Source organism: Neohortaea acidophila (assembly GCF_010093505.1).
Source record: "Neohortaea acidophila strain CBS 113389 unplaced genomic scaffold BDY17scaffold_7, whole genome shotgun sequence".
In the NCBI taxonomy this organism is placed as follows: domain Eukaryota; kingdom Fungi; phylum Ascomycota; class Dothideomycetes; order Mycosphaerellales; family Teratosphaeriaceae; genus Neohortaea; species Neohortaea acidophila.
Window position 1 is genome coordinate 244942 of NW_022985516.1, and position 22362 is coordinate 267303.

General features: G+C 57.4%; 11 protein-coding genes across 11 annotated transcripts in view; 6 read left to right on the plus strand and 5 right to left on the minus strand.

The window, feature by feature from the left end:
• BDY17DRAFT_299459 (CTP synthase N-terminus-domain-containing protein) overlaps positions 1–2024 on the minus strand; it is a 2061-nt gene extending 37 nt beyond the window's left edge. Inside the window, exons 1-3 of the mRNA XM_033733913.1 lie at positions 1921–2024; positions 1826–1858; positions 1–1761 (exon numbers count right to left, since the gene is read on the minus strand). The exon at positions 1–1761 is cut by the window's left edge and continues 37 nt beyond it. Of these exons, the coding sequence (XP_033588255.1) occupies positions 20–1761; positions 1826–1858; positions 1921–1945 (1800 nt within the window). The 5' untranslated portion in view covers positions 1946–2024 and the 3' untranslated portion in view covers positions 1–19. The remainder of the gene's footprint in view (positions 1762–1825; positions 1859–1920) is intronic.
• A 53-nt stretch (positions 2025–2077) lies between these two features.
• Positions 2078–3605, plus strand: BDY17DRAFT_299461 (NADP-dependent oxidoreductase domain-containing protein). Its single transcript, XM_033733914.1, has 2 exons — positions 2078–2758; positions 2817–3605. Exons 1-2 carry the CDS (start codon positions 2436–2438, stop codon positions 3511–3513), a joined length of 1020 nt encoding a protein of 339 aa, XP_033588256.1. The 5' UTR covers positions 2078–2435; the 3' UTR covers positions 3514–3605.
• A 102-nt stretch (positions 3606–3707) lies between these two features.
• BDY17DRAFT_252373 (velvet factor-domain-containing protein) lies at positions 3708–4487 on the minus strand (the record flags this gene model as incomplete). The annotated part of the gene is made up of 1 exon (XM_033731251.1): positions 3708–4487. The coding sequence occupies one exon, from the start codon at positions 4485–4487 to the stop codon at positions 3708–3710; it is 780 nt and encodes a 259-aa protein (XP_033588257.1).
• A 1932-nt stretch (positions 4488–6419) lies between these two features.
• Positions 6420–8059, plus strand: BDY17DRAFT_299465 (ERG1 squalene epoxidase). Its single transcript, XM_033733915.1, has one exon. It carries the CDS (start codon positions 6456–6458, stop codon positions 8019–8021), a length of 1566 nt encoding a protein of 521 aa, XP_033588258.1. The 5' UTR covers positions 6420–6455; the 3' UTR covers positions 8022–8059.
• BDY17DRAFT_299466 (uncharacterized protein) lies at positions 8060–10678 on the minus strand. The gene is made up of 2 exons (XM_033733916.1): positions 10561–10678; positions 8060–10498 (listed from the first exon to the last, which is right to left on the minus strand). The coding sequence occupies exons 1-2, from the start codon at positions 10609–10611 to the stop codon at positions 8108–8110; spliced, it is 2442 nt and encodes an 813-aa protein (XP_033588259.1). The 5' UTR covers positions 10612–10678; the 3' UTR covers positions 8060–8107.
• Positions 10679–11235: 557 nt separating this feature from the next.
• On the plus strand, positions 11236–12906 carry BDY17DRAFT_317452 (lysophospholipase; the record flags this gene model as incomplete). The annotated part of the gene is made up of 1 exon (XM_033736103.1): positions 11236–12906. One exon carries the CDS (start codon positions 11236–11238, stop codon positions 12904–12906), a length of 1671 nt encoding a protein of 556 aa, XP_033588260.1.
• An 87-nt stretch (positions 12907–12993) lies between these two features.
• BDY17DRAFT_299468 (uncharacterized protein) lies at positions 12994–14211 on the minus strand. The gene has a single exon (XM_033733917.1). It carries the CDS (start codon positions 14000–14002, stop codon positions 13049–13051), a length of 954 nt encoding a protein of 317 aa, XP_033588261.1. The 5' UTR covers positions 14003–14211; the 3' UTR covers positions 12994–13048.
• Positions 14212–14245: 34 nt separating this feature from the next.
• On the plus strand, positions 14246–16130 carry BDY17DRAFT_169307 (Alpha/Beta hydrolase protein). Its single transcript, XM_033729796.1, has 2 exons — positions 14246–14455; positions 14514–16130. Exons 1-2 carry the CDS (start codon positions 14440–14442, stop codon positions 15992–15994), a joined length of 1497 nt encoding a protein of 498 aa, XP_033588262.1. The 5' UTR covers positions 14246–14439; the 3' UTR covers positions 15995–16130.
• A 27-nt stretch (positions 16131–16157) lies between these two features.
• On the minus strand, positions 16158–18101 carry BDY17DRAFT_252876 (uncharacterized protein; the record flags this gene model as incomplete). Its single annotated transcript, XM_033731295.1, has 1 exon — positions 16158–18101. One exon carries the CDS (start codon positions 18099–18101, stop codon positions 16158–16160), a length of 1944 nt encoding a protein of 647 aa, XP_033588263.1.
• Positions 18102–18356: 255 nt separating this feature from the next.
• BDY17DRAFT_299471 (S-adenosyl-L-methionine-dependent methyltransferase) lies at positions 18357–19758 on the plus strand. Its single transcript, XM_033733918.1, has one exon. It carries the CDS (start codon positions 18700–18702, stop codon positions 19612–19614), a length of 915 nt encoding a protein of 304 aa, XP_033588264.1. The 5' UTR covers positions 18357–18699; the 3' UTR covers positions 19615–19758.
• Positions 19759–19829: 71 nt separating this feature from the next.
• On the plus strand, positions 19830–22180 carry BDY17DRAFT_299472 (WD40-repeat-containing domain protein). The gene has a single exon (XM_033733919.1). The coding sequence runs from the start codon at positions 19979–19981 to the stop codon at positions 21782–21784; it is 1806 nt and encodes a 601-aa protein (XP_033588265.1). The 5' UTR covers positions 19830–19978; the 3' UTR covers positions 21785–22180.
• The last annotated feature ends 182 nt before the right edge of the window (positions 22181–22362 follow it).

Below are 22362 nucleotides of genomic sequence, written 5' to 3' on the forward strand. Positions count from 1 at the left end.
TATACAAGCATTGATCGATCTAGAACGCCGCCTTGCCATTCGTGTCCCCATTCACCAAGCCGTTCACCTTGTGCCCGCCCAACGCTTGGTACACCGCCTTCCCACTCGCCCCATTCTCCCCAGCGGTGACCTCGTTCAATTGGCCGGAGACCGCCGCGATGAATCCTAGGTACGGCTTGCTGGGGTGCAAAACGCGACTCACGTACTCGGGATGGAACTGCACGCCCACGAACCACGGGTGCTCGCGGAGCTCCATCACCTCCATCCGAATGCCCGTCTCGTCTTTGCCGATGAATGTCAGACCCTGCGCCCGTAATCGCTCGACGTAGTTGGGATTCACTTCGTAACGGTGTCGGTGGCGTTCGTTGACGTTGGTATTCTCCAGCCCGTACAGCGCCCGAAGCTTCGACCACTCGCTGTCGGGCTGCCAGAATGTGGGACGAAGCCCCAATCGCATCGTCCCTCCCAGATCACCCGGGTTGTGTTCGGGCATGGCAATGACCACGCGATCCTCGTCCGTACCATCGAACTCGTACGAATTGGCCTGCGGCAATGGGATTTCGCAGATCGATCGTGCGAATTCGATGACGGCGACCTGCATGCCTAGGCAGATGCCGAGATATGGTACCTTTTGCTCTCGCGCCCACTTCGCTGCCAGGATCATGCCTTCAATCCCGCTGTTGCCAAACCCGCCCGGGACAAGGACTCCTTTGGCCGTGGACAGATCATGCCATGCCTTGTAGTATGCTGAAGGATCCTTCCCAATCGTGGCGGGCTCCAATGATTCGGCATCAATCTCTTTGATCCGAAGCTTTCGCTTGCATCGCATCGAGGCGTGTTCGAGAGAGCGGACAACGGACAGATATGCATCTGGCTGTTGGAAGTATTTCCCCACCATCACAATCTCGACTTCTTCATACACGTGCTGCATTCCCAGAGCGAGGTCTTTCCACTTGTCCCACAAGACGGCACCGTTGTCGTGGAGAGGTTTCGCAATGGTCAGTCGGTCGAGGCCGAGAATGCTGGTCATGAGGGTGACAAGGCCTTGCTCTTCCAGTAGCATGGGAACCTGGTATGTGGATGGCATGTCTCGCACATTGAGCACGTTTTTGTTGTACACCTGGCAGAAGCGGGCAATCTTCTCAATGCTGCTGTTCTCCAGCTCCTTCTCGCATCGGCATGCGATCAGGTCGGGGATGAGACCGGCGCTCCTCACAGCCTTGATGGCCATCTGGGTGGGCTTCGTCTTTTGCTCTCCCTGCACGATTGGAATGTACGACACGTGAATCTGCAAGAAGTCGTCTCTTTCGCAATGCCGCCGCAGCTCACATAGGGCCTCCACGAACGGCATGCCCTCGATATCGCCAATCGTGCCACCCAGCTCAATCACACACACGTCCGGCTCTTCGCCCGTCTCATCCACCGGGATTTTGGCCACTCGTTGGATCCACTCCTCGATCTCTCCAGTGACATGCGGCACGACTTGCACGGTCTTGCCCTTGTAATCCCCGCGTCGCTCTTTCTGGATGACGCGCTGGTAGATTTTACCAGTGGTGATATTGTTGTCGCGGCAAAGCGTAATATTGAGGTAGCGCTCGTAGTTTCCGAGGTCCAGGTCTACCTCGCCCCCATCATCCAACACGTAGACTTCGCCGTGCTCCGTCGGCCGCATAAGGCCAGCATCGATGTTGATGTACGGATCGATTTTGATACTCGACACTTTAAGCCCCATGGTCTTGAGAAGAAGTCCGGCGGAGGAGGCTGAACCACGCTCGCGACATCAGCCGTCGGTTGGCCATTGATCTCGACCAGTCACCGCACTCACCGATAATGCCCTTTCCCACGCCGGATATGACACCTGCCGGAAGAGGTCAGCGGTTGTGCGGGATGCAGTCTTGGGTTCTTGGTTGGTTGAGATACCTCCAGACACGAGTACGTATTTCATTTTGTCGTCTCAACACCTTGCGGTGGCCCCTTTGTCGTATGAGGAGGGGAACGAGAGGAACGCCGGCGTGACATCGAAATTTCACGAGTCCAGGCTTCACGAGGCGCGACGCGACAAAGCCGAGCGTACTAGACCGAATTTGGATGCTCTGCTTGATGACTAAGGGAGCTGCTCCCCCACATGCAGCCGTCGACTTGAGTCGATGTCATTTGGGACACTGACGGCGTCACAAGAGTACAATAATCGTGTGCAGCCGTGTATTCAGTGGTGCCCACAGTCAGAGATGGAGAGATGTGTGCATGAGATTTTGAAGAGTATTGAAGCAGGTGAAACTGTGAAACTGCCAGGTTGACCAATGCGAATGCGCCAGAGTAGGACGGTGCTGTGCAGATCGATTGCATCACAGGGACTGCAGCCCGGTTGACGTCGTTGCCCTCTTTCTGCCCGCTCCCTCCTTCATCACGCTCACTCCATCACAACAGAATACAAAATGAGATCAGTATTGTCATTGCTGCCATTGGCAGCCTTCGCGTTGGCTCAACAGCATCAAGTTGCCATCAAAGAAGACAACATCCAGCCAGTACGGCCGTTGGTTCAAGAGGCAATCTCCCTCCTAGGCTTCGGCACGTGGAGGTTGACGGACAACACTTCAGAGGCCGTGTCCTGGGCGATTCAAACCGGCTATCGACACATTGACTGTGCCGCCGCTTACGGGAATGAGAGAGAAGTCGGGGAAGGTATTCGAGATGGCTTGGCCAAGACGGGCTTGTCGAGAGACGACTTGTGGATTACGAGCAAGCTGTGGAATGACCAGTAAGGCGTCTTACCCTCTAGCAGCAAAAACCCTCCGTCTAACATAAACCCCCTCTAGACACGACCCCAAGAAGGTAGAAGCCGCCATTGACGCCTCAATCGAGAAGCTCGGCGTCGGCTACCTCAATCTCTACCTCATGCACTGGTCCGTGGCCCAGAACGCCATCGGCCTCAATTACATCGACTACCTCGACACCTGGGAGGCAATGGAAGACCTGGTCGACAAGGGCAAGACGCACCACATCGGCGTGGCGAACTTCAGCCCGCATGAGATCAAGGAAGTGCTCAAGCACAGCAAGTCGCACCCGCCGCAGGTCCATCAGATGGAGCTCCATCCCTACCTCCAGCAAGCCGACTTTGTCAAGTGGCATCAGGACCACAATATCCACGTCACGGCTTACTCGCCATTCGCTGGCACCAACCCCGTCTATGGCCCCGGCGACGATGCGCCAACGCCTCTGCTGAACAACAGTGTGATCAAAGAAATCGCCAAAGACCGCGACTGCACCCCTGCGCAGGTTGCCATCATGTGGGGACTCACACGTGGCACCAGCGTCATTCCCAAGTCCAGCCACAAGGAATACATCACCGAGAATCTGTATTCGCTGCAGTGCATCTTGGAGGAGGAGGATCTGAAGAAGATCCATAAGTTGGGCAAGGAGCATTTCCGCTTCAACAACCCCGCGGCCAGTTGGGGCGTGCCCTTGTACGAAGACCTGGAGGACAGTCTTGGAGAGCACAAGGAACACTCGTGATGGTCGTTCAGACGAAAACATTGCCTCTGCTCGAGCAGGCGAACGTACAGAAACAGTCACCAGATATCAAAAGTATTGACATGTATCCGTTTTCTTCCACATTATGCTTGTCCTCATCGAGAAGCCGCCCATCAAGAAATGCATTACAGCGAGGCTTTCTTGATCCGAGAATGCTGCAAAAGGCGATCAGCGCATCACGACTCTCGTCGCCGTCTCTTCCCTCTCCCTGGCGCTATCATCCTTGACTCGGTGAGCTCGGTCGGGTCTGCGTCCAGAAATTCGGCGGCATCAACTTCGCTGCCATCAGACAGCCCCACCGCTCCTCCGCGTTGCGATGCCCTCCGCTTCCTCTTCCGCGCCTCCGTCCCCTTCTTCAAACTCACGTATAGCCCCTGATCGTGCAAAGCTTTCAGGAGCGCAGTCGAGGCTCGCATGCCGGGAAAGTCTTTCGGAGCATACACCGTGAAGACATCGGTCTCCACAGACGCGACGACGGGATGCGAAGAGTCGGACGTCAGGGTCAGTTTCCGGGGATCGATTCTGAGCAGTCGGAACTGAATCTTGTACTTTCCCGGGTACCGACAGCTGAGATCTGCGAAGACGAAGAATGTGCCCGGGACGAGGTGCTCGTCTTTGCCTTGGAAGGGGGAGGCGGCTGTGGTGCCCATCAGGTAGTGTGTGAGCGGAAGCTGCGATGGGCCGGGAGCGATATCAGCGAGCGGCATGCCTGCTTCTCCGACGTCTTCACCGGCTTTGGCCAGCTTGCAAGTCACGGCGAAGATGGCCTCTTGATCTGCGCGTGGAGCTTTCGTAGCACAATCGGTGATTGTCAGCTGCAGGATCGGTGGGGGGTCGATGACTCGTCGATCACGCTCGCCGAAACCGCATGCTCTTGCTGCCAGCGGCTGCTGTCGTATGACCAGGTCGTAAGCCACAGGCGACCATGCGTTCACCAAAGCTGGCCTGGTGATCATCAACGACGTGGAACCTGAGGCCTGAGCCACCACAGGCGCAGCAAGACCGCTAGATATATAGTCATGTGCTAGCGAGTGTCTCGGCAGGTATGGTCGGGATGGCTGTGTGTGTCTTCGCTGGTCAGGTCGAGTGCTATATAGAGGAGTGATTGGCGCAGAGAGCCCGTGCTCCAGTGGGAAGCGCCGTAAGTCGTGAAGGTCGTTGAAAGCATCTCGCAGGCTCCATTGAGCAGGGCGGAGCTGGGTGACGTGTGATTCGAGCACTGAAGCCCGATTGTTTGCTGTGAAAACCCGCTGTTCGGGTCGGCGTGGTGGCGAAGCAGCCTCTGCGTTTAGTAGACTGCTGATTGTGACCCGAGTTGTTGATGACTCCACGACAGACACAGCTGTTTGCGAGTCGACCAGCAGCGGAGCCGCCGCAGTATTGGATGCATGGCTGTTCACTGGCGCTTCTTCTCGCGTTGTCGGATGTGTCTCTGACATGAGTTCTGAAAATGGCTGAAGTAGTGTGGAGGAGACTTCATCTGCCGCGGCGGCTTAGCAAAGGCCGCAAATGTTATCCAGCTCGATGTTTTGCGCAGACGTTCGAGGAGTAGAAGCAAGTTGGTCGAGTGCTCGAGCAAAGTCACTTGAAAACCCCTACCGCTGGAACACGAGAAGCGCGGGATTCTGTGTTTCTTGCACAAGCGAACTTTGAAGGGATTCGTGTGACATGGACTGACGACTTTGAAGTCCTCGTCATGCGGTGCCGCCGTGGCAACCTGATGGACGAACCATTTTGTGAGCCCCACGACGCGATTACGCTTATCGAAAAGCTGTGGAGTGCCGATGCTCACGTCGTATACCATGAAGTATCCGACCGTAGGTATACTTATAGCTGGGAGGCCCATGTCGGATCGTGCGTATGCAATCTACCTCCCGCAGGACGGCGAGCGTTGGCAACACGTGGTCCTGTAGTTCGGCAGGGATACTTGGTCATGTTGTGTGAAAGCGAGGGATTGAGATTCCGGTGATGGGCATCGCACAACAAAGCTTGGCCGAATCTGGGCTCCCTCGAGGACATGTCGGTTCTGTTGAGGACTGGGGCGCACGCAGTCTGTGAAGCAGACATTTCGCCGGATACCACGGTTGAAGGGTGACAATGAATGCGGGGTCGGTCTGCGATATTGCTCGGGTGAATCGAAACCGTTTTTCATTGCTTTTCCAACAACGAGAGCTACGAGACCCGCAAGCTATTGCGTAGGGCTACCAGGAACTGGCGCACCGTGTACTCTGGCAAACGCCTAAACCGTACCGATTCCCGGGCAAAGGGGCCTCGCACGCGGGGACAGCATCGGGTGGAGCAGCAGGTCAATGGTGCGATCTGCCAATGCACCCCGGCGGAGTTCAAGTATTCGGAACAATCCAGCCAGTATCAAAGGTAGATACTCAAGCGCCTGCGCCTTTGCTCTGTCGATCAGAAAGGCTTCCTACCTGCATCAGCTGCATCGGAGGCGCTACACTACATGGTGAAAGATGGAGGCCAGCATGAACAAGTCCAAATGCCATGTTGGGCTTGTGTAATGCATGCAGGCCGCCGCGGTGACAGCTCATTCGAACCCCGCTATGCGAGCCAGTAGAATTGATAGCATGACTGTGACACTCGGGTCTGTCAAGGATGTTGTTGCACTCGAGTCTATGCCGGCCGGGGGAGCGCGCATGCAGTGATATGTCCTGCAATCTCTTGTCATCTGTCATATGACATTGTCTCGCCTTATTCGACCGTTCAGGGGACGCTTTGGGAGCATTCCGGGACTTGCAATCGGGTGATTGTCGTCTTCGCGGGTCGCGTGAGGTGCCTCTCCGCGCCGAGGCTGCTTAGTCATAGCGCGTTGACCCTGAACTCTAACCAAATAAATGGTCCGAGAATGGAATCTGATGTCAACGACTTTGGAGAGAAGCGCCGAGATTCTCTCAAGCGGGAGGCGCATGCTCCGCCATGCTACATCCTCGCGACGCCTTTTCCAACCGACAAAGAAACCGTCCTCAAGCGTCTTCGAGCATACAGCAGCTATGAACAATCAACAGCAACGCGCAGAGGAACGGGAGCGGTATCATGAGGCCGATGTGGTGGTCGTCGGAGCGGGCATCTTGGGCTGCGCAATAGCATACGCTTTGGGGTGTCAAGGCCGGAGCGTCATCTTGTTGGAGAGGTGGCTCCGGGAGGCCGACCAAAGCCTCAAAGTGCCGGATCGAATCGTTGGAGAGCTGCTGCAGCCTGGAGGCGTGCAGGCGCTCGAGAAGCTTGGGCTGAGAGATTGCCTCGAGGGCATCGACGCTATCAAAGTGTATGGCTACGACGTGATATACTATGGAGAAGAGGTGGCGATTCAGTACCCCGAGAATGCACGAGGGGAAGAGGAGGTGACGGACGTGAACACGGACGAGATGAGAGGGACGAAGCGCAAGCGACCACAAGGCCGCTCCTTTCACCACGGCCGCTTCATTCGCAAACTCCGCGAAAAGGCCATACAGCAAGAGAATGTGACGGTGGTGGAGGCTACAGCAACAGAACTGGTACGAAGTGGGTGGAACGGACAGATCCTGGGCGTCGAGGCGACGGTGAATGGCGAACGCGACTCCTTCTTCGGCAACCTGACGATCGTTGCCGATGGCTATGCCAGCAAGTTTCGAAACGAATTCAGAAATGATGCGCCGGTCTCCAAGTCGAAGTTCTGGGCGCTGGAGCTGATTGACGTGGAGCTACCGATGCCATGCCACGGCCATGTGGTGCTCGGAGACGGAGCGCCGGTCTTGCTCTACCAGATTGGCACCCATGAAACTCGCGCCCTGATTGACGTGCCCGAAAACCTCCCCTCGGCATCGGTTAAGAACGGGGGCCTGAAAGGTCACCTGCGCAACGTGGTATTACCAACCTTACCAGCCAAAGTGAAGCCAGCCTTCGAAGCAGCCATTGACCGCGATCGCCTAAAGTCGATGCCCAACTCATGGCTCCCAGCCACCACCAACAAATCCCCAGGCCTTATCTTGCTCGGCGACGCCATGAACATGCGACATCCCCTCACCGGCGGAGGCATGACAGTCGCTCTGAACGACGTGGTCCTATTCTCCGAACTCCTCAGCCCGCAACGCGTCCCCCTGCTAGACAACACTCCCCTCGTGCTCAAGCAAATGCGCACCTTCCACTGGCAGCGCAAAGGACTGACCTCAGTCATCAACATCCTCGCGCAGGCACTCTACTCGCTGTTCGCAGCCGACGACGAGCAATTGAAAGCGCTGCAAAAGGGGTGCTTCCAGTATTTCAAGCTCGGAGGCAACTGCATCGATGGGCCTGTGGGTTTACTAGGCGGCATCATCCGGCGGCCGTTCGTCTTGTTCTATCACTTCTTCGCAGTGGCGCTATACGCGATGTGGATCTACATCACCAGTGCGAGTCTACTGGCATTACCCCTTCGGCTGGTCGGGAGCGTCGGCGTGTTCTGGAAAGCGTGTGTGGTCATATTCCCTTACATTTTCGCGGAGCTTAGAACATAATGTCAGCATTGAAGACCTTGTATATACACAAAACGATTGGCTCATTCCTCGTAATCGGCATTTCTTCATCCATCTCGGCGAGGGCATCACAGAATGCGCACGTGGTTGGAGGGGAAGAGTTTCACTCTCCCGGCATACGTCCCGACATACCAGTCGCCATTCTTGTCCTCGACCTCGCGGATCTCTGCGTTCTTCGGAAAGGCGAGCTCGTCGGCTACGCCCTTCTTGGGGAAATAGTTGTAGAGAGCCAAACACTTCAGCCCGGCCCCTCCGTCTGGTGGTACCCGGTTGGATGGGGGCTGGGACCCTCCATCTTCTTTCCAACGCCAGCCGCCAACTAGATCGCGCACGATGGTACGAAGGTGTGCACCATTCGACGTCTCCTCGAAGCCGACGACGACCATACGGTGGCCCTTCGGACACTTCCTCCACCCACTCGGCCCGTTCGCTTGACTGACTGTGTCCTGAGAGACCAAGCCCCAGTAGCATTCATTGCAAATGTCGTAATCGCCATCATTGCACTGGTAGCAATGGAACCTCGCGCTAGCAGGCGGAATCGAGCGATGGCAAACATCACAGCTGGTGGTGAAGGGCAAGTTGACGTACGTGTCTTGTCTCAGATGCGGCATGCCGACGAAGGCCAGGCGCGAAGGATCGCAGTGCCCGCCTTGGAGGGTGTTGATGTGCGCGACGGCGGCGAGCGGGTGCGTGCAGTGCTGGCCGCGCTTGACGCACTTGTCGCAGAAGCCCCAGGCGCCTTCGAGGCAGATGTTGCAATACCAGTAGCAGTCGTCTGTAAATGCCTGGCATGATTCACAGAAGGCACCTTCTTCCAGCGCCGGCTCTGCTGGAGGCGCTGCTTCACGGGTTTCGGCGCTAGGTTTGACGTATTTGCGAGCTGCGAGGACATGTGGCGGGTCGAGGCTAGTCGGCCGGCCCTCGGAATGTGAGATGTGAGACCATCTCTCGTAGGCACGGAAGCCAAACCCGAACCAGTGGTTACACCCTTTGCCCTCGCGGTAGCACTGCAAGCATAAATTGAAGTTTCCCTCCAAGCATCGACGACAGTTGTAGTGTAGCTCATGCTGGATCTCTGCGCGGTCACATCGACTACATCTGACAGAAGGCGCAACTTGGGGATGTCGCCCATTTTCCACAGTCTCTGGTGCGAAGGCGGCGTTCGAAATGGCCGGCCGAATAGTAGGTTGTGGTGCCAGATTGGATGGTGCCCTTGGGTCAATGATTGGAACAGAGTCTTCACTTGTGGTGCTGACCACTCGCCGAGCGCTGTCTCCTGACTGTGATGGGGCTTCAGCTCCAGATCCAGCTGCATCCCTGTGCGTGCTAGAGGTGTTGCGGACAGCATGATTCTGAGCAGCCTGAGTGCCAGCATTCGAAGGATCGGTAATGGTCCTGGCCGGCTGCAGCCTGTGACGGCGCTCGCGTTGAGCATTCGCAGGACTGGGCTGCTGTGACAAGTCAGTTACTGAGCGGGATGCTGGCGCTGACGCCCCATCCCCAGAAGACGCAGTGTTTCGGTCTCGATGGCTGTTTGAGCTGCGAGATCGTCTTTGCGTTCTTGGGGGCTCTTGAAGGGTCTGCTCGAAAAGATGAGGCCGGGAGATTGGTGGCCGGGGGCGAGGATGTAAGGGTTCTGGCACGGCATCGGAGGTGTCTCTATGGGCAGATGGCTGACTTTGGCGCGGAGGCGATACTTGCGCAGGTCTGGTCTCGGATGGACGGGCTTGCCGATTGCCTGATCGCTCCCTGTCACGCTGTCTTCGCCTGTACGTCTCGGCGATCCGTTCGGTCAATTCTTCTTCCTGTGCAATGGTGAGGTTGTCTAAGTCGATGCCGTCGAGCAAGCCTTCCGAGAAGATTGACTCGAGAATCTCTGCTTGCACATTTTGGCGATCTGACTCTGAAGCACTCAGCAAACTGCGAAGAGAAGGCTGGTGCTCGATATGTGGATGGCTCGCATCATGCTCTCGCAGTCTCGCTTCCGTCAGATGGTGATGATCGCGTCGTGCGGATCGCTGGTCCCGCCGCCGCTCGTGAGAAGTGCGTGCTGTCCTCTGCCTCGATCGAGGTTCGCCATGCTGCATACTGAGCTCCCTCGTCTCCGCCAGCAGGCGTTCATCTTCGCTGTCCTCATCTTCTGCCGCGAAATGTACTGGAGGCAGCACATTCTCGCCAGGCCTGTAATGCTCTCCAAGCTCACCGGCCTCCTGCTCCCCCTTTGCGCGCTCCGGATGCGCCTTGAGGAAGCCTTCAAGCAATGTGTTTAATCGCCAATCCGCCTTGGTACGTCTGACGGACTCGCGGCACGATGGGCAGGTGTATGGGTTGCTCGCATTCCTCCCACTCTGCGAGGCGGCAGTGGCCTGCCATTTGAACCACTCTTTCAAGCACGACCCACAAAAGGTGTGAAGGCAGTCGAGGAGAGTCAACGGTTGGTAAAGGATCTCGGTACAGATCTGCATGTGGATCAGATCACAGCTACAGGTGCGTCGCAAATGCCCCGGTGAAGCGAGCTTACCGCGCAAGTGAGTTCATTCTCAGAGATTCCATGTCCTCCGCCATCATCCATGCTGCACGCATGTCATCTGGCGATTTAATTGTGTACGAGCGTGAGAGACGCGTTGACCGATTAGAAATTCACGACGCGCCACTTGACACTCTACTCAGCCGCCAGCTGTGGCGTGCGGTGCGGCATGACTGTGCCAGTTGCACACATTCCGCTCATGACTCGACTACCGACATCGTCACACCAGCCGAATCAGATCAGTCATACATGACATCTCAGGTAACCCCTCTCCGACATCCATCATCCTCGACTCAAGAAATCTAGATGCATGTCGATGCGATGCACTCTTCCTCAATCTAGGCTCATCTTGCCGAAAGCTTGACCAATGCTTGAACTCCACTTCGGGGTACTTCATCTCCTTTTCATCCGTTTTCTTGGGTCGGAAAGGCGCCGAGGGCGAGTGCGGAGAGCGTGCGCCAACGGCTGGGCCTCGCTGCAGACCCGATCGCAAATACCTGCACACCACGTGGGGTGCTGGATAGGCAAGTAATAACTTATGTGAGGGTAGGGACATGAGGTAGAGCATAAAAGCCTCGGCGCGTCCTGCATCGAGCACCACCTCGCCTTTCCCAGCCTTCTTCACTCCATTCGCACCACCCTACTGCTTCTGCCGTCACTCATTTCAACATGCTGCTTCCTACTCTTTCCCTTCTTCCCCTCGCTTTCAGCGCGTTGGCCGACGCGGCTCCGACTCAGGCTCAAGCAAAGAGCCCCAAGGTCGGCCTTACGCCATACGCTCCCGTGTCAACATCATGCCCTAGCACGCCTCTCGTTCGGCCTGCCAGTGGCATTAGTTCGCAGGAGGCCAGCTATGTCTCTGCCCGCCACGCCAAAGCCGCTGGCTCGACTACTTCCTACATCCGCAAGTGGGGTCATCACGGAAGCAGCAGCAGCAGCACCAAGCTCCCCGTTATCGGCTTCACTTCCAGCGGAGGCGGCTATCGCTCCCTTCTGACGACCGCCGGTGTGGTCGAGGCATTCGACAACCGCGAGTCCTCTTCCGGCGTGGCGGGCATCTACCAGTCCCTAACCTACCAAGGCGGTCTGTCCGGAGGTGCGTGGTTCCTCAGCTCGCTCGCAGCCAACAACTGGCCTACCATCACTTCTCTGCGCGACAATCTCTGGGGCCCGGCGTTCCAAAACTCCCTCCTGGTCCCCGCAAATCTGCTCTCCACTTCCGACGACACCATCTACGCTGCCGTCGCCGCCGACATTGCCGCCAAGGCCGCTGCGGGCTACAATGTGACCATTGTGGATCCGTACGGTCGCCTGCTGTCCTACCAACTCCTCTACGGCTCCGATGGCGGCGTCCGAGACACGCTCTCCGGCTTGACAGGCCTGAGCAACTTCACCGAGCACAACGTCCCCTACCCCATCATGACCACCACCATTGATTTCCCAGCCGAGGGCCAGTGCGCTCCTTCCATCACCGGCCCGATCTTCGAATTCCATCCCTACGAATACGGCTCGTGGGACCAAGGCGTCGACGCGTTTGCCGTGACGAGCTACATGGGATCGAAACTCTCGAACGGAAAGCCGGTCAGCCAGAGCTCTTGCGTCGCAAACTACGACAACATTGGCTACGTCTTCGGCACGAGCTCCGATGTCTTCAACATTGCGCTGGGTGGAGTGTGCTTCACCCCGCCCACGGGCAGCGACAACATCCTGGAGGCGTTTGAAACGCTCGTTGCAGCCGTCGAGACTCCATCAGAGGACGACTTGTTCGCCCTCTACGAGAACCCCTTCTACAACTACAAGTCGTCCTCCCTGGTCAGCAACCTGACGCAGCTGACGCTGTCCGACGGCGGCGAGGCCGGCCAGAACAACCCGATCTGGCCCTTCATCCAGCCCGCACGCGACGTCGACGTTTTGATCGTCAACGACAACAGCGCCGACACGGACGGCAACCTGCCCAACGGCACCGAAATCTACCAAACCTACCTCAACGCGCAACAATTCGGGCTGAAGAAGATGCCATACATCCCGCCCGTCAACACGTTCGTCAGCGAGGGGCTCAACGAACGCGCCACCTTCTTTGGCTGCAACGAGACGGACACGGTGTTCATCATCTACCTTCCCAACGTGCCTTACATCTATCCCTCCGGCACTTCCACGGCCATGCTCGAGTACACCGAGGCGCAGACGGACGGGATGATTGCGAACGGGGTGCAGATTGCGCTGCAGAATGGCACGGCGGGCTGGCCGGAGTGTCTGGCTTGTGGCATCAACACCAAGTCCGGGGCGAAGCCTTCCAGCACGTGCAATGCTTGCTTCAAGAAGTATTGCTATTATCATTGATGTAGGTTGCTGGCGTGCGACTTTCTTACAATAATTCGTAGTTATGATATCCTCAGGCAACAATGGAAATGGTAGAGACTCCCGTGGAATGTAAATATGGGAAGCGAATCAACGTAAACGTCCTCGTTAATCTATAAACCACTCACAATTTACTTCGCCGCCCACTCTTCACGCCCGTGACCTCTTCCCCGCTCAGAATGAAATCGGGATACTTCGAGAAGCCTTCGTCTCCAGAGCTGTTGGTCCTCCACTGGCCCCCATCAACCACGAGCGTGGTCCCATTCACATAACTAGCAGCTTCAGAGAACAAGTACACCATCGCATCGGCAATCTCCTTCGTCTCCCCCATCCTCCCCAACGGAATGCGCCTCAAATACCCCTGCGCAGCGCCATCGCGATCTCCCGCCCGAGCCAAGCGCTCCATCCCCTCCGTCTCGGCAATCGGTCCGGGAGTCAGCACGTTGGACGTAATGCCATACGGCCCATACTCTATGCTGATGGCATTGGAGATTTGATCGACGGCAGCTTTGGCGGCCATGACGTGCGCCTGCAGCGGCTGGCCGCGGAAGTGCATGCTGGCGCTGATGAAGAGGATCCTGCCGCCGGTGCCGGTGGGGTTGCTCTTGCCGGAGTTCTTGTTCTTCTTCGCGCTCTCAATCAAGTACGGCAGGACGGCTTTGGCGGTATTGAACGAGCCCAGTGCATCGATGTCCATGACGGTTTTGAAGGCGTTGCTGCTGAGCTGCGACATGGGAGCGAGGAAGTTGCCCGCTGCGCCGGCGATGGCGAAGTCGATTCCGCCCAGCTCTTTGGCGCATTTGTCCGCGGCAGCCTTCAATATGGCGGGGTCCTTGACGTCCACGTTGCCCAGGCCGATGACTTTTGCGCCAGTCCGCACGGTTGCTATGTCTTTTGCTGCGCTCTCTGTCTTTTCTACGTTGCGTCCTACGATGCACGCATTCCCCCCGAGAGCCACGAAGGCTCGCACTTGCATGGAGCAGATGGTGCCTGCGCCGCCGGTGCAGAATAATACTTTGTCCTTGTACAGCCCATCGCGCCAGATGGGCGACAGGTATTTCTCTTGCGGGACTGGCATTGTCTGCGGTGTTTCTATTTGTATTCGGAACTCCGGTTCGCTATCGAGGTGGAGTGTAAGGGAGCGGACGTGCGTTGTCGTGGGACGAAATCACGGCTGAATTGGATGTGAGTGTCTGGGTGCCGAGGGCTTATCGATCGCAAGAAGTCTTCGGGTTCACATATTGCGGGGGCGGGCAGGTCTGATGTGGTTGAGATGTCGGGTATATGTATGAGGTCGAGGTCGGCATTGCACGTGGAAGTCGCCCGACACCCATACTCTGGACATGCCGAGGTCTCCGAACTTCCCCCGAGCTCGTCCGTGAGAGTGACAGCTCCCATTGTGAGTAATCTTGAGACTACACATCTTCCAGCATCCAGTCCTTCTGCACGCCTGATCGTGCGGTGCATTTGGCGCCATGTCAGGAGAAAGCGTCGAGCCTCCCTTACGGCAGGCCAATGGCAACGGCCACAAGTACCGTGAGCCTCCTCACATCCCCAAATGCAACGCGCCCATCTCTAACACCTCACAGGGAGAATCTCTCCGAAAGAACAGCCCGAGAACCCCTTCGCGCAGCTAATCCCCGACCAAGAAATCGCCATCGTCCCCTCCTTCGAGCTCGAGTCCGGCGTCGTGCTGCAGGACTTCCCCGTCGCATACAAGACATATGGCACCCTGTCGCCGCAACGCGACAATGCCATGGTCATCTTCCACGCCCTGACTGGCAGCGCAGATGTGAATGATTGGTGGGGTCCGCTGCTGGGCGGCCCGGGAGACGACAAGAGCCCGCGAAAGGCATTCGACATGTCGCGCTTCTACGTCGTATGCGTCAACAGTCCGGGCAGTCCGTATGGGAGCGTCAGTCCCGTCACCGCGAGGGACGGGAATCCGGAAAATGAGCAGTACGGCCCGGAGTTTCCGTTGACAACCTGTCGAGACGATGTGCGGATTACCAAGCTGATCCTTGACGACTTGGGGGTGCGACAGGTGGCTACTGTCATCGGCGGCTCGATGGGCGGGATGTTGGTGCTGGAATTTGCGTATTTTGGCAAAGACTACGTCCGGACCGTCATTCCCATCGCATGCTCAGCAAGATACAGCGCATGGGGCATCAGCTGGGGGGAAGCGCAGCGCCAGGCTATCTACAGCGATCCCAAATACGAAGATGGATATTACGCCTACGACGACCCCCCGGCCACCGGACTCGGAGCAGCACGCATGCAAGCCATGCTCACCTACCGCAGCCGCGACTCTTTCGAGACGAAGTTCGGCCGCAACATCCCCGACCTATCCAAAAAGCAAACCATCAACGCCCCCGCGCGCCCACACACGCCCGAAAACGCACACTTCGCCATCCACAACGAAGGCCACAAAAACGCCGGCTCCCCGCGCTTCGGCCGCTCCTCCATCGACGGCGCCATCACCACAGTCCGCGACCCGCAATTCAACGGCGCCAAAGACCTCCCCGTCGACACCACCGCCCAACAGCAACAGCAACAGCCCAAACGCAAAATCACCACCTACTACTCCGCGCAATCCTACCTGCGCTACCAGGGCGACAAGTTCATCAAGCGCTTCGACGCAAACTGCTACATCGCCATCACGCGCAAGCTCGACACGCACGACGTGACGCGCAACCGCACCGACACCTCCGGCTACCCGAGCCAGGAAGACGTGAGCGCCGCGCTGGCGCTCATCGAACAGCCCACCCTCATTCTGGGCATCAAGTCCGATGGCCTCTTCACGTTCGCCGAGCAGCAGGAGCTCGCGGCCGGCATTCCGAATAGCGAGTTGAAGGTCATCGAATCTGCCGACGGGCATGATGCGTTTTTGTTGGAGTTTCGACAGGTCAATGGGTTTATTTTGGAGTTCTTGGACAGGGAGCTGGGCGATATTATGGCGCGGGAGCCTGTGAATTGGCCGCCGAAGGCGGAGGATGCGGACGCGGCAGGCAAGGAGGTGAAGGCGAGTACATTTGGGGAGGCGGAGGTGGAAGACATCACTGCTTGGTAATCTACTCTGGCCATTGATACCCGTGTTGGATGATGTGTAGACGTTGTACAGAGACACGTGTGACATGATGACCCACGCACTCGGCATTAGGCCGAAATATGCTTCCACAACAAATCGGCCTGTACATACATGCACAGCGATACATGCAAGAATCTGTAGCTCATCACCGGCCTTTAGCCTTCTTCTTCTTCCCGCCCCCTCCACCCGTCTGCTTCGCCTTCACCACCTCTCCCCCCGGCGTACCAGGTCGACTCGCATCGCTCCCATCCCCACTAGGCGCAGCACCCTGACTCAAAGCATTCAACCGCGCCTTGCCCTTCTTCCCGCCCTTCGGGGGCCGGTAGGAACTGCGATCACGGAGCGGCAACCATCGCTCTGGATCCGGCGTCTTCTTCGGATCGTAGTCTTTCGGGAGACGGGATTTGCGGATCTTCTTGGCAGCTTTGGCGGTCTTGGAAGTGTCGGGAGCGGGTCGCTTACGTGCGGCCACTTGTGCGCCGGTCGATGGGGTGGCGATGCCGTGGTTTTCGAGCGCGGCGACGTCGATGCCTGCGGTCAAGGTGGAGATGGGTGTCAGAGATGAAGTTTGGGATGATGAGGAGGTGGTTGGAGCTGCAGCCAAGAGGCCGGCGGTCGTATAGCGATCGGCGGGATCCTGGTCATGTAGGGCGGTGAAGATGTCGGCTGCTAGCTTGCCATGTTCCGGATCCTCTGATTCCAGTAGAACGCTTCCAGCAGCTTTAAGCAGATTCGTGACGCCGGCCGAGTACGTTTTCGACTTTCGCCTCCAATGTGTCGCTGCTTTGGCAAACTCGTGCTGTATATGGCTCTTGCGGTGCTCCCTATGGTACAGGCCGACCATGGCGCCGACTAAACCCGGCGCAAAGAGTACGTCGAGATCAGCGGTGGTGCCAGCCTGCTCCACACGGCTGAGGAAGCCTTCGAGCAGAGTGATGGCCGAGCTGGAATTGCCTGTGAGGATGTACAATTGGACGATGGTAAGAATCAATCCGACATCGTTCGGTCGTTTCTGAAGATGCGGCAGAATGTGCTTGAGCGCTTCTTTGCCGGTGGTGTTCCTTGCCCGCGCCGCCGCGTTGACCACTGCAAGGCTGTTGGTGTGTGGGTCGAGAGTAGGAGCAGGTTGCTTGGCAATCGATGCGTTTGTCGATTCCACTGCTCCGTCAAATTTGACGGATTGCGAATCCACAGCGTACCGATTCTGATGCAGGATGGATGCTTGAAATTCAAAAGGACGGTCTGTGGCTGAAGGGTTGACGTTCCCCGAGATAAGACGTTGCGTCTCAAAGGGATTCGACGAACTCGGCCGCGACGCCGCTCTGTTGACGCGTGCAATTCGCTGAGTGCTTGAGTCGGGAATGCTTTTGACATCGATGCTCTGTGAAAGCCGTTCGGCTTCTTCGAATCTCCCCAGCTTGGCCAAGACATAGGCTTGTTGAACGATAATAGGCAGCATTTCCGCTTCCTTCTCGTCGTCCGTCATGTCCTCCAGGGCGTTGCAGAGATTGTGCGCTCTCTTCAACAACACCTCTGCCTGCAACAGCTCGCCTCGGGCGATACTTCCACAAGCAGCGTTGTATGCCGTCTCGAAAACGTCCAAGTCCTGCCGACCCGCTTTCCTCGTTACCGCCAGGTCGTCAGATCCGTCCCACGTCCGCTGGGCATCCACGGCGGCCGAGTTGATGCGTAGATCCAGGTCGGCATCTTCCCGCAGATCCGACGCCAGCTCGGCGTATAGGTCGAACGCTCGCTGGAAGTCCTCCGCTCTGTAGCGTGACTGGGCTTCGACATGTTTGCATCCTCTATCAGCGCCCTGCTGAGCCACTTCTGCCGCCTTCGCCGCGTTTCCCGACTTGTACAATGCATAGGCATATTCCAACCGAGCCTCGTCTTTCAAATTCCCCGCGCCCGCTTCGAGCACCTTGACGGCATCTTCGTAGCGGTCGAGCTTCAACAAAGCAATTGCTTTAATGTGCTGGGTGTTGAGATCGGCTTTGTTTTCTTTGAGGGCGGCATCGCTAGCTTGGAGGACTTGTTGGTGGTCCTCGATGTCGCTGCGCTGGAGCAGGGCAGACAGCGTTTTCATGGAGGCGGCCATGATGGTCCGTGTACTGTTGGAGTCTCCCACGACCACTGGCTATCATTGACCCCGGTTGCCAGCCTCCAGTAAGTGGTCGTTGGTACTGGCGGGAGATGGTGGATGGGCGAGGAAGAGGAAGTGTAATTGCCATTTCGTTCACGTGGGGCAGGTCGAAATTCGGCGTGCTTAGGTAAACCCGTCCCACGACTTTGGCGCGGCATGCCTCTCCTCCATAAGGTAGCCTCCTCACTCCAGGTTCCACACCACTCCTCCACGTTCCCACACTCCACTGCCTATTTCTTCCATCAACGTGCTCTCCATCTGCCCTCTGCCTGGTTGCCCGCCTCTGTTCCGCGTTCATGTCACTCGACCTAGCCATCCTGGCCGTTGCCCGCGGCGCTGAGGTGATACTTACAAACCTAGCTTGTATTACGCAGATCATGCAACCATTCGGTATGGCGGGGCCCATGAATAATCCTTTGTGTTAACGTTGCGAGCTATAAGGACAAGCAACCCTCGTCCCCGAATCCTCTCATCGTCCTTCTCTAAGTCCTCCTCTTTGCCCCAAACAACCCTTCCATCCACCGCCCTGTCTCTGCCCATCATGACTGACTCCGCCGACCCATACTTCATCCCCCGCGGGACCAGCGAGGCGGAACGTCTCGAGCTCCAACACGGCTACATCCTCGCCTGCCAGGGCTACTACCTCCACCCCGATCTCCCTCCCCTGCCCGCCGGGGCTCGCATTGCCGACCTCGCCACTGGCACCGCCATCTGGCTCCGTGAAGTCGCCGCTGCAAAGCCCACTGTAGAATGCCACGGCTTCGACATCTCCGACACTATGTTCCCCGCACCGCCAGCTTTGCCTGCGAATGTCACTCTACACCTTGCCGACGTCAAGAAGCCCTTTGACGCACGTTGGATCGGATACTTTGACGTCGTTCACGTGCGTTTGCTTCAGGCCGCGATGAGCACCGACGACTGGGGCCCAGTGCTCCGCAATATAACCACCCTCTTGAAGCCGGGCGGCTGGCTACAGTGGATGGAAGACGATCGAGCGCGGGCCGTGCGACGTCCAATGCGTCCCGTCGCTCCCTTCGGCGCAGCGCAAGCCTCTCTGGCTTCGCAACCGCCTGCATGGCGGCCACTGCCGCAACACAAACACATGTCCAACTTCACCCAAGCCCTCATGCCCGGCGACATTCCGCTTGCCCTCAGTCAAGGCTACGTGAAGCTCGACGACCTCATGGCCGACCCGCAGTACGGGAATTTGCAGCAGGTCGCCTGCGACGGGTTTGTCGTTGACCGAATGGATGATGGGGGCACGCTAAGAAAGGGATGGGCTGCCATGAGTATTCACCTCGTACTCGGGATGGTCCCAGGGAAGGATGAGCTGGTTACAAAGATTGCGCCGGGCGGCATTGACGAGTGGGCTAAGAAATCGTCGGCCGAGGTGGAGGCCGGCTGGCACTATGTCAGTCAAGCGGCCGTGTTTACTGGAAGGAAAAGATTAGAGTAGCACGGGACGGAGTTGGTTTCAGGTGACAGTCAAATCAAACACGAATGTAGGTGCATCTCGTTTGCATCAGTGAATCACATTCCGTGGGTTGTCAAGATAAGGTGTATTTCGATGGTTGAAGCTGGCAGCCATGTAAGTACCTCGAGAGCTTGAGCAGTGGTCCATGCGGTGGATTACATAAGCCTGCCGTCTGAACATCGACTTCACGCGCTTCACTTCATGGCGTGCCACCCATCCAGGTTGCCAGGACACCGTCTGGCCTTTGCACACCGCGGATTGCTCGACACACAATAACACAGTCCAGCATGGGCCGACTGATCTGACTCGGGCTTACCATCATCCAACACCACACAACACAGGCGCCATGGAAAATGCTGGCGAGCATGGCGGCGCCGACTCTGGCCGGAGCAGAGGCCGGCCGAACCGACGCAACGCTACAGACATCGGCACCACCTACGTCCACTGGCTACATGCTCGGAGGTCCAAGGCACACGAATCGCGTCACTTTGAAACGGAACGCCCCATGGCCAGCTATGTCACCGACATGCTACCCCCGGCCGCGCGAAAGGGCAGACCTGCAGACTCCATCCCCGCCCGCCATCTGCACTCCTCCCTCAACAAAGTCAGGCATCCTGTGAATGTCGTCAAATGGACCCCCGACGGCCGGCGATTGCTTACCGCCTCTACCAGCGGCGAATTCACTCTCTGGAACGGCACGGGCTTCAACTTCGAGACCATCATGCAGGCCCACGACTCCGCCGTTCGAGCGGTAATCTACGCACACAACGACGACTGGCTGCTCTCCGCCGATCAGGAAGGCGTGGTGAAGTACTGGCAGACCAACTTCAACAATGTCAAGTCCATCCAGGCGCATGAGGATCCCGTGCGCGACATTGCCTTCTCCCCCACAGATGCCAAGTTCGTCACCGCATCTGACGATACGACCCTTAAAATCTTCGATTTCGCGACTAGTGCCGAGCAGTCAGTCCTTGCTGGTCACTCATGGGATGTCAAGTGCGTGGACTGGCATCCGTCCAAGGGCCTGCTTGTCTCCGGCTCAAAGGACCACCAGGTCAAGCTGTGGGATCCTCGCACTGGGAGATGTCTAACCACACTACACGGGCACAAGAATACGGTAGCCATGACCAAGTTTGAGCCGACCAATGGCGTCCTACTTGCATCTTGCGCTCGAGACTCGACCGCCCGTGTCTTCGACATTCGCATGATGCGTGATGTGTTCCTGCTCAAAGGGCATGAGAAGGAGATCAGCTCGATTGTCTGGCATCCCATCCACTCATCACTTCTGACGACAGGCGGCGGCGATGGAGCCATGTGCCACTATTTGCTAGACGAACAAAACCCCCCGCAAGGCACCGCAGCAACGCTTCCGCCCTACGATGCGCAGAATCCCTCCGACGCGCCCGCTCAGTCCCTCTATCCCGCACACAAAACCCCCTTTGCCCACGAATACTCCATCTGGAGCATGGACTGGCATCCACTCGGCCATATCCTCGCGACCGGCTCGAACGACAAAGTCACTCGATTCTGGACCCGGCCGCGCCCAGGCGACACCACATACATCAATGACCGATGGCACATCGGCCAGAACGCAGCAGAAGCACAAGGGACCTGGCGCAAAGCAGAAGCGCAGAGACTGCGAGAAGAGGAAGAAGCGCAAGCCGAGGACGAATTCGACGCACTCGTCGACCAGCAAATGCCGGGCAAGCAGGCGTTGTTGCCCGGCCTTCCAGGTCTCGCAGGCAGACCTCCTTTCCCAGACGGCACAAGCACCGGTGGCGCCCAGCCGCTCGATCTCTTCAACTTCCCCGGCGCCAACCCTCCGTTCCCCATGCCCGGCATGGCCTTCCCGCCACCCCCACCCAACGGCATGGACCTCAGCAAAATCATGCAAATGGCCAGCGGGCAGCTCCAACTACCCCAACTACCTGGCGCACCTCCCGGCCTCCCCCCACTACCCCCGGGAATGACTTTGCCTCCTCTCCCACCGGGCTTCCAACCACCGCCCGGCTTCCCGCCACCGCCGAATGGCTTCCCCGGTTTCGCTACTGATAATAGTGCTGCTGGTATAAGGCGACGAGGACCTTTGCCCAGCCAATCGGATTCTCTGAAGGAGGAGCAGCGGCATGGACGGTTCACCAAGGCTCGATAGGATTGAGCTGGGTCGCTGCATACCTTCACGCCAGCTCCGATGCTTCGTACGTCTGTCTACACGGCCAAAAGAACGGCCAAAAGTGTCCGAGTATCTGGCATCATCGAAGGAGGGACGATGCCGGGCTGGATATCGTTTCTTGGTCGAAATGATAGGATGGTCGCCGACGCCGTTGCGTACAATAAGAGGCGCAAGGCCGATGAATCCCCATTGAAGGGAGGGAGAGAGAGAGAGATTGGACGGTCGCTCATTGACACGACACGTCTATTACTAGAGAATCCAACAGTCCTAAAGGTTGATTGGAAAACGAAGACAGCCGAAGCGCAGGTTATATCTACGGTTTGAGCAGAGTAGATCTTCAATCAGCCTATTCCGACAGAATTTTCAAAGGGAAAATAGTACATTCTCATGTTCAGTATTGATGGATGCATGATGCGATGCCATGGTATCGATACTGACACTGTACCTATGCTATCTCACCGCTCGCCATCGTAAAAACCACACGAGCTCGTCTTCGCCATCGCCACGCAGGACAAGCACGCTCGCTCAGTCCAGTCCGGCCAATGACCAAAAAACAA